The 18,566-nt window shown below is 40.6% G+C and overlaps 1 protein-coding gene across 4 annotated transcripts in view; it reads right to left on the bottom strand.

Annotated features, from left to right (window-relative positions):
• Redic1 (regulator of DNA class I crossover intermediates 1) overlaps positions 1-15,335 on the bottom strand; it is a 67,249-nt gene extending 51,914 nt beyond the window's left edge. For 2 of the 4 annotated variants that reach the window (XM_087559147.1, XM_087559148.1), the window contains exons 1-2: positions 15,213-15,335; positions 9,491-9,680 (exon numbers count right to left, since the gene is read on the bottom strand). Coding sequence is in view for 2 of the 4 variants with exons in the window: in NM_001432108.1 (NP_001419037.1) it covers positions 15,213-15,235 (23 nt within the window). In the remaining 2 variants the exon portion in view is untranslated. 4 annotated transcript variants of the gene reach the window in all.
• Between the last annotated feature and the right edge of the window lie 3,231 nt (positions 15,336-18,566).

Genomic DNA, 18,566 nt, shown 5'->3' with positions numbered 1-18,566 from the left:
ACCATGGATTAGCAATACAGAGGTTTGTCAATGAAAGTCTGAAAAGAGGACCAGTGAGATGGCTCAGCCAGTAAAAGTGCTTGCTGCCAAGCCTAACAATCTGAGTTCAATCCCCAGGACTCACATGGCAAAAGGAGGTAACCAATTCCCATAGGTTGTCCTCTGACGTCCACACGTGTGCTCTAACACATTTGTGTATACTCATATAAAAACATACACATGATACATTTATAAAAAAAACAAAGCAAAGAAAAAATAAATCTACCATATGGCCCATTGGTACCACTACCGAGTGTTCACTCAAAGGCCACCAAGTCAGTGTGACCCAGAAATGCTTTGTGGCAGTTCTTATTAAACACTGTTCACAATAGCCGGTACAGAATCAACATGGGTGGCCAACGATAGAAGTGAGAGTTCAAAGTGTGCCATTTTCATCCATAAAAAGAAAAAATAGTCATCTGTAGAAAAGTGGGTGCAAATTGAAATGATACACTAAGTGAATCAGCCAGACTCATGCAGACAAATACTACACAGGTCCTCGTGTTTGTCTGTCGTAGGTTTTGTAAGACACGCAAACCACTTAAGGACAAAAGGAGGGGAAGGCGGAAGGACAGGATTGTCAGAGCACACGGAAAAAAGGAAAAACCCAACCCATGCAAAATACAACAGACACTGGAATACAAACGTCAAAGATAACCACATGTTAAAAATCTGGTGCTGACCAAGACCACCATAGCAACAGCGTTCTTACCAACGCTGGCAGGTCTGCTTAGTGTTCACTACTTTTTTTTTCTTTATTCATTTATTATACATAAGTACACTGTAGCTGTCTTCAGATACACCAGATCGCTTTACAGATGGTTGTGAGCCACCGTGTGGTTGCTGGGAATTGAACTCAGGACCTCTGGAAGAGCAGTCAGTGCTCTTAACCGCTGAGCCATCTCTCCAGCCCTCACCACTTTTTTCAAATATTTCATTGTCTCACATCTAAAAACGCCCGTATTTCCTGTTGCCCGTGTCAACTAGAAGAGCCATGCGAACATCACAGACCTCAGTACACAACAGTGCACCTTGACAGGCACAGCGTCTGCACAGACAGTGACAGTGAGTCTACACGAGCTGGGGAGTTGGTCGTCTCTGCTTGCTGGAGTCCTAGAATACTTCCATTACTAACACACGTCTCTGGGCTGTTTTAAAATGGACATCCACTTTCCATGTGGAGCAATTCAGAAAAATAGAACTTTATTATCCCTGGACATCTTCGTTTAATCACAGGTTAAAATGAGATTGTCTTTCTGCACATTGCTCTTACACAAATACAGTGATGGCAGAGTTTTTTTTTTTTAAGTCATTGAATATGAATGACTAAGCTCATCAAGTGGAATTACTGATATTAGTCAATATTTAGTTTAAACACAGAAAACCACAGCCAGGCATGGTGGCTGATACCTATTACTCCAGCTCATGAGAGATAGCCAAGACAATCACTGTGATTTTTCAAGCCAGTCTGGACTACACTATTTTTAAAAAGTCAGAGACAAATGCTAAACTTGGCGTACTCTTGTTAGAGAGAGATTAGTTTCAGAAAAAACACTGAAGGATGAGATGGGTGAGAGGGCAAAGACTCTTGCTGACAAAATGGATGACCCTAGTTGGATTCCTGGAAGCCACATAGTAAATGGGGAGAACTGACCCCCCACAAGGTATATTCTGATCTCCACACAAGTACTGTGGCACATACAGAGAGAGATTGGGTGCAAACTTAAAAACAATGGCTGCTTCATCTACAACTATTTCTCATCTGAATTCTTTTAGAAGCAGAAGGACAGACTGCTGCTAGAATCAAGACCAAACACATAGTACCACAACTCTGATTTTACCTCAGACTATAGCTTATGTCTCCCTCACACCTCTATCTGCAGGTACAAGATACAAGAGATTGGTAAACTGTCATGCACTGTTTAAGCTTACTGAAAAGCTGTCTCTAGAAGTTTGTAAGGCAAACGCCCATTCGAACCTAAAGAAGTTTGTCTCAATGTATCTCCTCCAGTACACTTGTGTTGAAAAGTCAGAGAAAAAAAGCCATGTATTGCTTATTCCGTGGTATAGAAATTCTTGGCACTGGGAACTGAAAGTGGGACGCTCATTCACACAGAGAAGGCTCAGTCAGGAACACCAGATGATTGCTTCAACTTCCCTAGCCAATTTCTCCTGGATGTTTCTAATCCTTTAATTTAATGACATAAGCTTTCTCTGCTTTCTAAGTCAGGTACTCCTCTTGTGCCTGCTATGTGCTGTAAACTCCTGATGTGACAACATACGGCTGCCAGTTGACTTTATTTATCTGCTACTTATTGTCTTCCACTGTTCCTTATTACATCTTTAATAAACGTACTCATTCAGAACCACAAATATAACTTTTGTAGCTCGGTCTCTGGACTGTACAGAACAATGGAGAAAAGGCTCTCCTTCTCAAGTGCTACCATTGGCCCTCAGCTGAACTGCTCCCTTCACTCTCATTCCTACAGCTTCATGATGTGTGCCTGTCCAGCCTGTAGCCTTGCTTCTTCAGACCCTTGTCTTTATGGTCACTTACTATAAATTGTAAGGTCATAGGAAGTTGTCTTGTTTCTTTCCCTATATATTTCCCTAGATGAAGGTTGTTTCCCTGTTCATGTCCTGGAAAGACATGAGGAACGCTCTGAGCTGACTATTCAGTTGGTGGCTTGGTTGCATGGAGAGATAACCAGCTATTACAGGATATGATCTTGATGACATTTATTCTCAGGTCTACAAAATGAGTCTTATTTTTTACAAAAAAAAAAAAAAAAAAAAAAAACTCTATTCTATTGTCAAATTTCCGTATGGCTCCCGGCCTACGTACCATTAACAGGGAACAAACAATAATGACTTTAAGAGAATTAGGAATAAGGACTTTCCCCCATTGTCAGGACTCATTAAAAGGCCACACTGCTTGGGGAGTGTTGAAGAGAGGAAGGAGTTACATCCCTCTAGGGAGGGTTTCTCCTGTTTCTAGTACCCTCCCTCTTGTCATTTGACTAGCTGTCCTATGACTAGACCTAAGCCACCAGGCCCAGCATTCTCTAGCACTAGTTCTATATCATCTAAAAGGTGGGACCAACCTTTCAGAAGGAACTCCCTGGAACTAAAACTTATCTTGGAATTAACTGGTGCATGTCTTGGAGGATAGTTCAAGCATGAGGAGGAGGGAAGCAAAGGGAAGCAAAGGGAACGCCAAGAAACCGGTTGCTACTGGAACACAAAACTCCTTGGATATCTCATGGGGCCTTAACAGCCTCTTGGGGGAGCATACAACTGTGCCCTAAAGGGGAACAAACATGGAGGAGCCTATCCTAGGACTGCCAACACCACTCACTCCTTTTCCCTTCCCTTGCACATGGGTGACTGGGCTATCGCACCAAATGCCCGTTTTGAAGAACTAGAATAAATGTGGCCCAGATATCTTTAAAAAGTGACCTTTTCTTTCACATTATAGCTTGGCCCCAGTATAAGCTGGGGTAGAAAAAGGTAGCCTCTAAAAAGTAGCTTAAGTTCTAACACCATTCAATAACCGAATTCATTTTGCCAGATGAATTAAAACTGTTCCATTTATGTCCTGAGGAACCAATGTGATCCATATCTGAAATGTTAAATGGATCCCCCATGCAGCCACTCTTGCCTTGGCACTAGGAGCAGAGTACGCATGCACTAAGGAACACTGTATGAATGGGCTAGGGAGCATGCCAGTTTATCATGAGAATTCATCGGTCTACAGAAGGAGGGCTTGGCTTGACTCAAATACTTACCTTGTTCTCCTTGTGATATTTAAACCAGATAAAAAGACCTGGACAAATTTTCAAACATCCCTGAAAAGTACAGAGGTTGTCCGGCACCTAAGGCAGGCTTTTGACTTGAAGGACAGGCTTTAAAAAGTTCGTAGAAATAAATAATCTTTGAAGATAAGTCATGGATTCCAGTCCCTCTTGGAGCTTTAGCATTCCTTACAAGTACCGTGTGGGACTTAAGAGACCTTGGAGAATGAGCCATTCCCTCCTCGTCTGCCTGGTGGACAATCTAAAAATGGCTGGAAGTTCCTCACTTACAGTAAACTGGTTACCATGCATCAGGGGGCACAGGAGAACTCTACTGCCTTCTTGGGGAGAGTAAAAGAATATCCTACTGGTATCACAGAAGAATGGACAGTTCTTAACGATAAACTCATTGCCCAGTCAGCTCTGGACAGTTACCAGAAGTAATCACTTCCATTGATTACAATCAATATCAGAAAAAAAAGGGGGTTGGGGTAAGGAAGAGGGAATAAAAGCCTGAAGAAAAAGCACAAGAATAGGAGAGATAAATCCATCTCCTGGATACCCTGCCAACAGAAACAGGCAACTGTCAGATCTGCCAGAGATTAGGCTGTTGGAAACAAGCATACCAGAAGAAGAGGCAGCCCTAGAGGTATGCCCATGACGTAGCCAAGTGTAACAGGACTATCCTGAGAAATGAAGTGGACCCAGAACCAATGGGATAGCTGAACCCTCTAATCAGATGACTTTCAGCCTCTGTTGGCACCACAACACACACACACACACACACACACACACACACACTCACACACACACTCACACACACACTCACACACACACCTGACATAATGGAACAGAGTTGTAATTCCTGACACAGCACTTGGGGTAATTGCATTCCCATTGTGTACTTGTGCCTTTTACTCAGTTCTACATTTGCCACTCAGAAACTGACCAGAAGCCTGTGTCATGGAATGAGAGTTGAAGGAAGGCCGTAGACCAAATACTTTGGAGTCCCCCTCTTTTGTCACTAGGAAACTTCAAGTTTTGCTCACTCCTTTCTAGTGTCTACATAATGCCCTCTTCACCTCCTTGGATGAAACAACCTGATTAAGAGATGGTAAAACTGGCTTTTACAGATGTCACAGAGCCTCTCGTTCCTCACGGTTCAGACCAGCCATCATACCTACTTCCTCTTACAGGGAGGAAAAAGCTAGCCCGTGACCCACATGTCTACCTGGTGAGTATTCCTGGTGGAGAAACCCCTGTGCAGCTAAATGCACCTCAGTGTTCTCCCTTGTTCTCTTAAGGACATATCAGTCACACGGCATCCTGTCAGTTATCAACATACGCTTGGTTATCGGATGATAAGTCTCCATGGAACATCTCCGTCTTAGCTTGCCTTGGTCATACTGTCTTATCACAGAAATATAAAAGTAACTAGGTCAGGCGCTTCAGAACAAAGGTCTTCATTTAACTAGAAGTAGGCACTTCCCTCTACCGCAACCTTGACCTGGGCCTAACTACACAAACCATAGGGTACCTATAAACACACTCCATGGCACAGAGCTGCCGTGCACATCTCAGAGCTCTGGCTTAAAAATCACTACTGTTACAGCAGGACTCAAAATCACATTGGGGTCAATCACCCTTGACTATGTTTGAAGTCTCTGTCCTGTGAGAAGCTAAGGGAACACTCCTGCTTATGGACAGCTATGTCTCTTTGTTTTCCTCTAGTCCCAGACTCTCTTTCTTGGAGATAAGGGGTACACATATAATGCCCTTTTTCCCTTGGGTGTTTTCTTTCTTTTTTAAAAATGTATTTATTTATTTATTTTTTTTTTTTACTTACTCACTTTATATGCCACTCACCATAGAAGAAAGTGAAGACTTCCAACTTAAGGGGACAGTAAATATATTCAACAAAATTAAAGAAGAAAACTTCCCTAACCCAAAGAAAGAGATGCCCATAAACATCAACGAAAATAACAGGAAGCGACAATCACTATCCCTTAATATCTCTCAACATCAACGGACTCAATTCCCCAATAAAAAGACACAGATTAACAGACTGGATATGTAAAGAGGACCCAGCATTTTGCTCCATGCAGGAAACTCACCTCAGAGACAAAGACAGACACTACCTCAGAGTAAATGGCTGGAAAACCATTTTCCAAGCAAATGGCCTGAAGAAACAAGCTGGAGTTGCCATTCTAATATCAAATAAAATCGACTTTCAACCAAGAGTCATTAAAAAAGATAAGGAGGGACACTTCATATTCATCAAAGGAAAAATCCACCAAGAGGAACTCTCAATCCTAAATATCTATGCTCCAAATTCGAGGACACCTACATTCATAAAAGAAACCTTACTAAAAAAGCACACATTGCACCTCATATGATAATAGTAGGAGATTTCAACACCCTACTCTCATCAGTGATCAGATCATGGAAACAGAAATTAAACAGAGACATAGAGAAACTAACAGAAGTTATGAACCAATTGGATTTAACAGATATTTATAGAACATTCCGTCCTAAAACAAAAGGATACATCTTCTTCTCAGCACCTCATGGAACCTCCTCCAAAATTGACCATATAATCGGTCACAAAACAGGTCTCAACAGATACAGGAGGATAGAAATAATCCCATGCATCCTATCAGATCACCACGCACTAAGCCTGGTCTTCAATAACAACAATAATAATGGCAGAAAGCCCACATAGACATGGAAGTTGAACAATGCTCTACTCAATGACAACTTGGTCAAGGAAGAAACAAAGAGAGAAATTAAAGACTTCTTAGAATTTAGTGAAAATGAAGATAAAACATTCCCCAAACTTATGGGACATAACGAAAGTGGTACTGAGTACTGTCCTTTTTTTTTAACTAAGATTTATTTATTTATTATATATAAGTACACTGTAGCTGTCTTCAGATACACCAGAAGAGAGCGTCGGATCTCTTTACAGATGGTTGTGAGCCACCATGTGGTTGCTGGGAATTGAACTCATGACCTCTGGAAGAGCAGTCGGGTGCTCTTAACCACTGAGCCATCTCTCCAGCCGGAGTACTGTCCTTTTGTAAAAGACAGGGCACTCGTCAATTTTTCAGGTTGTCTGCTTTCACTTGAAGGCACATGCTGATTGTGAGTACAGAGTTTCAAGCAGTGGGCCACCTCTAAGTCTACCAAGGGAGCATTTCAAGTAAAGACACTTATAAAGGCAGATGTGTCAGTCGCCATGATTCTCCATGACCATGGTGTTTGTTACCATACACCATGTCATAATTCTCGTGACATTATCAATGTAAGCTAGCAGATGGTGGACCTTCGAAATAAAATCTTCCCTCTCAGACAGCATATGAGGTGGGAAAAGAATTCCTCCGTCCCTTGTACATGTGCAGCATAGCAGGTGGAAGAGTCATGGGATCCCATCTGCACACTGAAGACGAATGTTCTGCATTCAGTCTTATGTGATTAGATGGAATAATGAGTCTCCAAACAAATTAGTAAATTTGCCAATGTCAGGATGTCTCGTGATACTAAGGAAGACAATGAGTAAAAAGGAGTCAGCAAGAGAAGCAAATATTAGAAGACCAGAGAGATTTTAACAGACAAAGATTTGTATATTGTAAGACTTTGTCCTAAGATGAGATGGTTAGATGTCTCTAAAATGGAAACAAGAGAGACAAAGCTTGGACACCTAAGAAGGCCACAAAAGTTCTGGGTAGGTCACACAAGGTAAAAGATGAGGCTTTGATATGGTGTGCAGGATGATCAAAAGGTTATTAAAATCTCTAAGGCCACAGTGCCATCCTTTTTAAAAATCAATGGTGTTCTCTTAAGTTATTGTTCTGCTCGTCATAGAATCTAGAACTGGCTTTTAAAAACAGTGTGTGTGTTCAGCATAATGAGGACAGCTGAGTCTTAACAACATCCTGATTTGTTTTAAAGATTGATTTTTGCCCAAGCTTCATCTAAATACTGTACAAAAGTTCAGTGCTGCTTCTCTCCTTTGGAAGTTCACATAGGACCTTCTGGTATCATAAAAGCTAGTCCTTGAGGAAAAGGCTTTCAGTTCACATCCTGCTTGGTGCTTCTGGTCCAGTGTCCAAAGTGCATAGTGCCTTCAGAAACGGGCTTACCTTCCACCTCTGAGAGCAACCGAAAGCAACAGCAATACCACATAACGTCTGCGGAGTCTCTTGGGCTTCCCTGACCAACAACTCAAAAGGGATCTTCTCAGGCCTGGTTTTGGGGTTCTTTGTTAGCTCTTAGAGAGAGTATTGTCAGCCTAGATGGAAAATTTTCATTTATACTCTATATGTACATGCATACACAGACTCATATGCATTTTATATAACTCTAGGTATATAATGATTCCTTTCAGACAGACTTACTGCTATTTTACCTCCCTCCTTCTTCATCTCTTCCCCTCCCTAATTAAATCCACTGTTTTTCCCATTCTCCCCTTCAAACCACCGACACCCTGTTATTTCCCTCTCCATTGCTTCCCCCACCTCATTGTCCCCCGTGCTTTCCTGTTTCTACAGTTACTCCAGGTTACACTCACATCTGAAGTCGGGAGCTATGTACCAGAGGTGAAAGAGAACATGTGGCATATCTCTTTTGGGTCTGGTTTACTTCACATTATAGTATCCTTCCTAGCGCTATCCATTAACCTGAGATTTCATGCAAGAAAATTGCTTAAATTTTTATTATCCCTTTGTATGTCTGTGATATATATTTTTTCCACAGAAATAGAGGCCATGAATTTGAAGGACATGGGAATGGTTAGAGAGAGTAAAGAAGGAAATGATGTAATTATCAATACTTTCAAGTATAAAAATCATTTTTTGAAAGGGTAAATATGCCAGACCAAAGGTAACTAACCTTCTAGGTATTTATTAACCATACTTGAAAGCATATGTCTACGTGGAGAGGACAAAATGACAGCCAATAGTTCAGGCCTTACCTTCCAAGGTCAACTAGGCTCCAGGGGACAACAGGACTTCTTTCTAAGAACTCCGCTCTTCTAGTACATTCATCAGTGAGGTGTTAGAGACACAGAGGCTGAACTCTAATCAGCGTACATTCTACAGGGGGAGTCAGGACACGGTCCTCATTTATTCAAAGGAGGCAGAATGGTCAGAAAGACCCTGATCCACCTTAGCATATAACACCCTTTTCTAAGGCTCAAGAAGCCGAGAGTTTTCCACATTATTAACTGATCCTTATGGACCAGACCCTCAACTGACCTCGACAGTAAAAAAATAACTGATTAATTTTTACCATCTTTATGGTCTTAAAGAACTAAATGGAAAGTATAGCCAAACTCTAAAGTAGCTGGCCCATTCATTCACCACATCAAGAAACCCTATTAGAGCTAAGACCTTATGACATATTACCGGGTGATTGTTTCTCAATAAGGATTTTCTTCTTCATACGGAAATGCTTCCCAGGTGCAGAACATTAGAACTCTGGCTCAATTTCCACCCTGAAGCTCCAATGATACCCACACCTAAGACAGAGAGAGGCCCTCTACTATTCCAACCCAGAAATCAAATGGTGGCTAAATCTTTTTCTTTCTTGCTCCCTCTCTAGAACCAAGCTGGGAGGGGTCACTCATTGTGATTCTTGTCACTCCATCAGTCATTCACCTTCCTTAGAGATTACAGTGGAGATTCTCAGAGGAGTTCATGACATTTGTCACATCAGCAGGACAAGCTATACTTCCTTTCAAAGGGACATTCTCAGAGCAGAGACTTTATAAGTCAGTCCATCTCTCAGGCCTGTGAATTTTGTCCATGAATGGTCCTCAGGATGGGCAGCTCCTTCCAGTGAGGTCTCCTGTGGGGAAATGGGGACAAAACTAGGGGTGGGTAGGGGGTGGGATTAAATTTCACCAAATACTTCTTGTGATGGACAGACAGAACTCTTAGTGACAGCTGAATCTCTCCTTCATGATTGATGCCTTTCCCTCACATGAGCACCTCATTTCCAAGACTCTGCATCTCAGTTCATATGGATAACATTCTTTCCTCACAGAATATCCTCTACAACCTGGCTCTATCCATGAGGAGGAAAGTTCCATACCCTGTCTCCAATCATACAGCCTGTGATTTCCACAAAGTATATCAAGACTTCTAACTAAACTTGAAGAGTGGATATAGTCATACTGGAACTGTGGAAAAGCAGCATACACTGTTCTAGCATAATCCTAGCTCTTGCACTTTTTAAATCTACCCAACGACATGCCTACCTACTACTGATTCTGTAATCTGATACGAAGCGTTGCTGCTGCTGGGCTGCTTGTGAACTTGGCTCTTCACTAATGGAAAACTTCTACTTTTCTATCTCTCAAACTCACTATCAAAAAAACCCTACATACATCCACCTAAAGTATTTAAATACATAGCCTTATCCCCAAATACTTATATAATGTTTTTATTTTGTCATCTCCATCTACCTGTCTTCTGATTGGTCAAGCCTGCTGCTAATCTAGCTTATGTCCCATTCTTACTCATTCCACTTGCTTTTATAGCATGAATATGAGTCCCCAGTCTTAAACATTCTCAATAGTAATACTTCTTTCTCCCTCAATAAAGAGTAAAGTCCCGGAGAGTGACCAGATTTCAGTTGGCCTGTGCCTGAGTGTGTGATGCAGATTGCACACCCACGGTGCAGCAGTGACTAGCCCTGCGTCCTCGTCTGATCCTCAGTAGTACTCTGGGGTCCAAACACTGTTTGCATCTTTGTATGGTCCTTTTCTGCCTCCATGCCTAACTGTGAAATTAGTCACTGATTAACAAAGAAAATAAAGTATTCTTTTCCAAGTTAAACAATGTTTCTACCTATCCTCAAATTTGAAGGTCAGTCTAACTATGAAAATTCAGGGTCTTTGGGGCTTTTTTAACCATGGGGCTAAACACTAAGAGTTTCAGGTCAATACATAAGTTTGTCAGGAAAAGACTAAGAAGGGTAGTGTGCATTTTAATATCCCCATATTAAGAAAAACATTATTCCAGAAGGTTAAAAACCTAATAGTTTGAAAAATTGGCATTGGTGTGGACTATCAAGTTTCAACTATAGGGCTTTGGAACTACTGTCATATACAGATGAACTTGGAGTGGCTTAATCAATTTACACTTAAGGATATTTCATTGGAATTGAAACATTTCGGTTTATAAACACTCTACATACAATAAGATGACAAATTTAAGGGGAGAGGCTTATTTCTATAGCTACTAGCTACTTTCATCATGAAAGGCACTTTATGTAGGATTGATAGATTCCCTCATATGAAGATCTCTTGAAGGTCAAATGTGAAGTTTGTTCTTAATGAGAGACGTTGTGGAGACCTTTCATCTACAAGACTGCAATGATGTCCCTTCAAGTAATTCTGCAGTAAAACTTACTGTATCATTTCTATATGTGAGAACATTGTTTCCAATGAGGACATGCTATCAGATGACCTCTACCAAAAGAATAAACTTACTGTACCCTGTTTCGCTCAGGTAACAACGAAACCTATGCAGCCCTTGGTGAAAGCATCTTAATGCAGACCAAGCTACTGTTTCCCAAACAGTTTTATATATATATATATATATATATATATATATATATATATATATATATATATATCCTCCCATCCATTTCTTTCTTAAAACCTTGCTAAGAACTAGGTCTTCAATCCCATCATATATTCATCTTCTTCTCACCTTTTATGGCTTCAGTGGCACCTGTTTTGTGCAATACTGGGGTTTTATGGCACCATAACTTCCACTTTCGTGGCTTTGAATTTCCACCACTATTTGTGCAACCTGTCTCGTATTTATCTCTTTATGCAATGTTATCTGACTGAATTGGCACTTCCTAACTGATACTTCCTGGCTCCTTTCCTTGGGCAAAAAACATAATGATAACTATGCTTTAGTCCCCTATCTACCTGACTTAGTACAGGTTTCTATTCCTGTAAAAACATCATGACCAAGAAGCAAGTTAGGGAGGAAAGGGTTTATCAGCTCACACTTCCACACTGCTGTTCATCACCAAAGGAAGTCAGGACTGGAACTCACACAGGTCAGGAAGTAGGAGCTGATACAGAGGCCATGGAGGGATGTTACTTACTGGCTTGCTTCCCCTGGCTTGCTCAGCTTGCTTTCTTATAGAACCCAGGACCACCAGCCCAGGCACCACCCACAATGGGCTGGGTCCTCCCTCCTTGATCACTGGTTGAGAAAATGCCTTACAGCTGAGTCTCATGAAGGCATTTCCACAACTGAGGCTCCTTTTCTGTGATAACTCCAGCTTGTGTCAAGTTGACACACAAAACCAGCCACTACACTACCTCGCAAGGCATTTAAAACACTTGTTACATACTGCTGATTATTTACATTTCTACTAATATAAAGATGTACATAATTCCAAACCCAATACTCTATCTCAAGGTGCTTTTTATTAAGTAAAACTTATACCCACATACATGTAGATAGATAGACAGACAGACAGATAGGTAGATAGATATAGATATACACACACATATGTATATAAACCCTGTCTAGGTCTCACATGTAAAAGTGTTCTTGTTAAATTAATTTGGAGTGCTCTGGAGTTGTGAAGGAGAGCTCTAATTGTTCTCCAGTCACTTATCTAAATGGTAAGTTGCTAGGCAGCTCTCAACTTTCTCAACTAAAACAAGTCCCTAGTAACCAAGCCCTCAAAGACAGTTTGAGGTGGGGATTAAGAAATTCTCCACCGCAGAGGCTTCAATTGGCTGCCCGTGCTCACTGAACACACACTCACACTGAGGCCCCTTAGAAGATCACGGTACCAAGAGCGGCTAACCCTGTCCTCTCTTACCTGCTCTCACAGTAGACACAGGAGATAATCAGATCTTCATTACCACCACAGGGCTTCACCCTAGGAAGCCCATCTTGCCAAGAAACGTTTATTTAAAACTGCATATAACTTTTTTTAGTTTTACATTTATTTGTGTGTGTGTGTGTGTGTGTGTGTGTGTGTGTGTGTATGTAACCATATATACTATTGAAGATCAAAGGACAACTTCAGCAGCAGGTCTCTCCTTCCTGTTTGGAGAGCAAGGATAAACTCTGGTCCTACGCCTTGACAGCATGCACCTATCCTCCCTGAGTCATCGTCCAGCCTGGTGCATCCTAGAGTTTGATCTGCTTTATCCTGTGGTTTAGGCCCCTGGTCGTTGATATCAGAGGTGTGGCAGTACTTCCTGTGGAGAAAAGCAATCTTAGGCCATGTTTCCTTAAGGACGCTGCTTTGGCACCCTTCCAGCACCCTTCCTAAACCATTAATCTCAAAGTAACCAATACATTATTTTAAATTATGTATATGTGCACATGAGAGCAGTTGTCTGTAGAATCCAGAAGAGGGTGTTGTATCCCCTGGAGCTGGAGTTACAGTCCATTAATATTCACTTTTTAAAGAGCCATACATTGCATTATAGTCATGCATCAACTATAAGTCTGTAAGTGAATTTCTCGTTTTCTCTAAAGGGTGCTAATAGAACACTAGCCAAAATAAACCATTTGCTTTGTTTTAACATTTATGTGTTTATTTATTTGTGTGTGTGTGTGTGTGTGTGTGTGTGTGTGAGCATGCCCATGCCACAGTGTTATGTAGCAGTTTCCTCCAAGATTGAAACATACCATTCATCCAAGATTTACCATCCATCAGGGAAGCTCTTAAGCCAGAAGGCAAACAACTGAAATAGCTCCAGGAAATTCCTGAAACTAACCATCCTCACTAGACCCCTCCCTCCCACAGTAAACAACACAAGTAAAACAGACCAGGCAAACTGACGGGAAGAAAATTAAACTAAATCACTTGGAAAGAACACTCCAAACTGTATAGCTGCCTACAGGGTGTGCAGCAGGTCTCCTGTTTTGTGAGCTGTCACCTATGCCAGGGTAGGCTTTGATGATGCAGCCGTCCTTGCGTTATTTCTGCTCCCTCTATCCATTGGTTTACGAAGCTGGACTTTGGTACTATCTGTACTTAGCTCTGTCATGGGCCCGCTCTCTGGGGTAAAAAGACATGGGTGTTGTGCTGTGTCTCCCTAGGAAAAGTTTTGTCACACAACACACATCCTGTTGAAGATCAGAGAACACCTTTTCCTTACTCAGTTATCTCCTTTTAGCATTGTGGGTCCCAGGGATTAAACTGAAGGCATCAGGCTTGGATGACAGACATCCTCATGCTGAATCATCTCAAGGATCCATTTTGCTTTTGGGGATGGTATTTTTGGTCTGAATCTGGTGGAGATACTCTCACTACAGCCAACTGTGGGAAATTACAGGGATGAATCCCCACGCTCATTTAAAAATGTGTGCATTTCTGAAATACAATGCGAACTAACATATTCAACAGAGGTGTTCCTGTTAAAATTACTAGCCATCTTTCTTTTATAAAATTCCTCAGTGTTTTATATTAATATCCTGCTATCTTAGGATACATTTGTCATATATATGTGTGTTGTCATATAATCAAATATATATCATATATACACATATATACCAAACAAATTAACCCCCATCAACACATTTTATCAAGTTAAATTAGCCTTAAATTACTTCCACTAGAGTACGTGTAAGGCAAACTGCAATGAACAGTTATATAAAAATAGTGAATTTATTTATTTATTTTTTTGGTTCTTTTTTTCGGAGCTGGGGACCGAACCCAGGGCCTTGCGCTTCCTAGGTAAGCGCTCTACCACTGAGCTAAATCCCCAACCCCCAAAATAGTGAATTTATAATGAATGTTTTATGTATTAATCCTGAATACTGAACAAATTATATAGCCTCTTTATTCAAGGTAAGTTTTCATTGTATTTGTCTTTAAAAAAAAAAAAAACAAGCCATGAGCTGGGCTTGGTCGTATATGCCTGCAAACCAAGTTCTTTAGAAGTTAAACATGAGGACTGTTGAGTTGCAGGACACCCTGGGCTAACGAATGAGACCTTCTCAAAAATAAAAAAAATAAAAAATAATAGTAATAATAATGTATCTTTTTTAATTATAATTTGAAAATACGGTAAATATATATAATACAACTGGGAATAGGGCTGTTTTGAAATTCCTACATAGACTGTACCCCATGCCCAAGGGTCCTCACTAGAGAAGGATGCCTGGAATGGAGGGAAAGAAACAGCAATCCCGCCCCAATTGCTACCCCTCAGAGAACCCCCGTGGAGAGTGGGAATCAGAGTTTGTTTAGGACCCTGGACAATGCTGAGGTCTCCATCCTGGCATTTACCAGGGAAGGCTGTGACCTTGCCTTGGGCCTGGGATGATGGCGGCACTCCAGGACCGTGAGGGCTGGATCTCAACCCGAGCGCGCACACCTTACCGGGATCCCCCGACCCAGTTCATCTCTCCAGAAGCTCCCACGCGGGGCCCTCGCAGCTCACAGCTTGCACACTGACTGGGTCAGGCAGAGGGACCGCAGCCTGCACCTCTCCCGACAGCCACTGCGTGAGAGTGCCTTCCGGTGTGACACCTCGTCTACCTCCGTGCGCTTCCGGTTAGGACCCCATGGCTGCTGTGCTTTCCTTCTTGTTCTGTGTTGGGCCATCAGTTCACGGGCTGAACTTGGAAAGGCAACCCGCTACAGCTACCTGAATTCAAAGGTGGCATTGCCATTCCAACTTGTCACACCGTACCTGAATTCTTGACTTGAACTTGCAGTACAAATTTTAATAGTTAGAAAGCATTGTTGAGAAGACGCATCATTCAGGACCAACACTTAGGTACATTTTATGAACCCCTTAAAGAGTCTTACAGAGCTTCGATTAGCTGTGAAAAGGTCCCGACATTAAATTTCTTTCTGAACAAGAAAATAAAGCAAAGAAAAGAAAAAAAAAAAAGTTCAATGTTGTTTTTGTCTTCACAAAACATCTCTCTTACAAATTATCATGTTTAAAAACAAGTTTTTTTTTTTTTTTGGTTCTTTTTTTCGGAGCTGGGGACCGAACCCAGGGCCTTACGCTTCCTAGGCAAGTGCTCTACCACTGAGCTAAATCCCCAACCCCTAAAAACAAGTTTTAGTGGAGCAATGGTAGCGCTCGCCTTTAATCTCAGCACTTGGGAGGCAGAGGTAGGCAGAGGTGGGCAGATTTCTGAGTTTGAGTCCAACCTATTCTACAGAATGGGTACCAGGACAGCCAGGGCTACATAGAGAAATCCTGTCTCAACAACAATAACAAACCAAACAGAAAACATGACGTTTCTGGTTGCAAATAAAGTAATTTTTCAAATTGCCATGATTTTTTTTTCAGGAAAAAGTATCAAAATATAATGCTTATCTAAGTTGCTAAGAAATAGTAACTAAAATAAATGCATCTTATTTAAAAATATTAATCCTAATTTTCCTACAACAGCAAACCCCTACCAAATTGTATCTGTAATGGAATCGAAGCAGGTGAATTCAGCATCTCAGAAAAATCGCTGAGTGCTGGTTGGTCTTTTTAATTAACTATACAGACAACACAGGTACAATAGGTCTGAATCTCCAATTTATGTTCAAAATTTTGTTGGATAACTGAAAGGAAAAACTTAGCTAATGCATTATCTTTTTCTTTTTTTTTTTTTCCTTTTGCCTGGAAATAAACAAAAAGTTTGCTTGTTTTCTGAGAAGAGTAAAGGACAGAAAGCCTAGATAAATTATCTCTTCTCCCTAACTAGAGTCCCTCTTTTGTTCCTAGCCACAGAGGTGCGGTGGGAGTATGAATCAGGTTACAGATTAATATTAAGACACACACTTCGACAAGCTATTGTTGAATTTTCCTTCCCAGCAAATGATATCTCTGTAGAAACATGGGCACAGTCAAAACACTGACCTAAAATGTTCAGTGTCATTTATGCTTTCGAGCAGTAAACCTCACAAGAGATACGTGTAGTTTAAACACCACTATTTAAGAGCCAGTTTATCAACTACATAATCTTTTGGGTTTGGAGGACTGTTCAAGAGAACAGTATTATACGAAGAAAATATTATTTATCGTTTCTTAAGGAGAAGAAAAATGACCCACTCAAACTTCTTAAAACTTAAGTAATTTATCTTTTCCTTCTAAAGATCGCAGATTTATAATGGAAACATAAACAAGCTGCATCCTATTTATATATTTGTTCAGTTCTCTTTATTTGAAAGTTGTTTGTTTTATATATTATGAAACATATTTTGTATATAAATATATATGATTTCCAGCTCTGATCTTGATATTGGTGATCTATGAAATAACATCTTTTAGAGCAGAGTGATTTAGAAAAAATTTTAAATTTTTATTTTTTACGTGCAGGGTGTTTTCCCTGTGTGTGTGTGTGTGTGTGTGTGTGTGTGTGTGTGTGTGTGTGTGCGCGCGCGCGCGCCATTTTCATGCCTAATATCCTTAGAGGCCATAAGAGGCCTGCGATTCCCTGAAACTGGAGTTCTAGACAGCTGTGAATCACCTTGAGGGTGATAGGAACCTGGGTCCTCTGCAAGAGCAGCAAATGCTCTTAACTGCTTAGCCATCTTCCCAGCCTCCTGCACTAATAAATTTGAAACATTAATGTCAGACTACTTTTCTCAGATTATTAATCCCATTGAGAAAAAAAGTTAATATTTCCCATATGAAATGGCGTTAAGTTCAGAGGCTTGAGCGGAAATTTTATAATGCTTACTACAACAGCAACTGATTTTTTTTCACTTCCTTTTTTTTCTCTCCTAGTTTGAAATTAAAACGAATATTAACTTTTCTTTTTGCTTTCAATTGCTTAGTGCTTTAGTTGCTTAGTGCCGATATAAAAAAATTAAAAGAGCCCCCATAACAATCCTAATGGCTTACTTCAAAAGGATACGTAGCCATGCATTGTTTAGCAAAACAAATACATTGTGAGATTCATTCTAGATGGTTTTCTCATTGGTCAAACATGAAGTGAACTACCACAAAGCTAGTTAGAATGTATATATTGTTTTTTATGTTCTCTTGATGCCTGCAACAAAGAGATACAATGAACACGAGAAGTCATATTCCTTAAAAGCCACTTAATATTCAAGTGTATCCTGTACAACAACAATTAAAAGTATAGTACAGTGTGTATATATATACATATAGATGTATATACATATCAGTAGAATTATTATTATAATCTAGAATATGGTCTTTGTTATATTATGTCCAGCAGCACAGTAAATCTCTTTACCACATGATGAATTCAAATGCATGAGTATTACTTTATTCTATGACACATGTCTACAATGTCAACAGGCAAGAGGGGAATTTTCAGTTCTTAAATGTGATCCATTGTTGACTGGGATGTCTTGTGGCACGTTTTCTGTCTTCTTTCCTCTCCAACTGAATCCTTCTTTTCCTAGCTGAAGCCTTGAGTTTGGTTTTAAACCTTAGGACCCACCCTCCCACACTTGGAACATGCAGTGTGGAGGGTAATGGTAGGGTTTAGATTATTATAGTTGGGTCTGTGCTGAACCGGCTGACTCTTAAGTCAAATCACATGTTGGCCTTTTCCACAATTCTAATAACTGACCTTCAACCTTCCTTGAATCACAATTCTCATGCCATTTTTTTTCCTTTGGTTTTGATTACTTTCTTCCTAACTCCTTTTACAAGTCTCTTACCTCTGGAATTCGAAGGTTGTTTCTCCTACCCCATTATACACCAATATAGTTATTATCCAATCTACTGTCTTAGTTATGGTTTCTATT

This window comes from Rattus norvegicus, chromosome 7 (assembly GCF_021556685.1).
Source record: "Rattus norvegicus strain SHRSP/BbbUtx chromosome 7, alternate assembly SHRSP_T2T, whole genome shotgun sequence".
NCBI lineage: Eukaryota > Metazoa > Chordata > Mammalia > Rodentia > Muridae > Rattus > Rattus norvegicus.
This window is presented reverse-complemented; position numbering and strand designations above follow the sequence as displayed.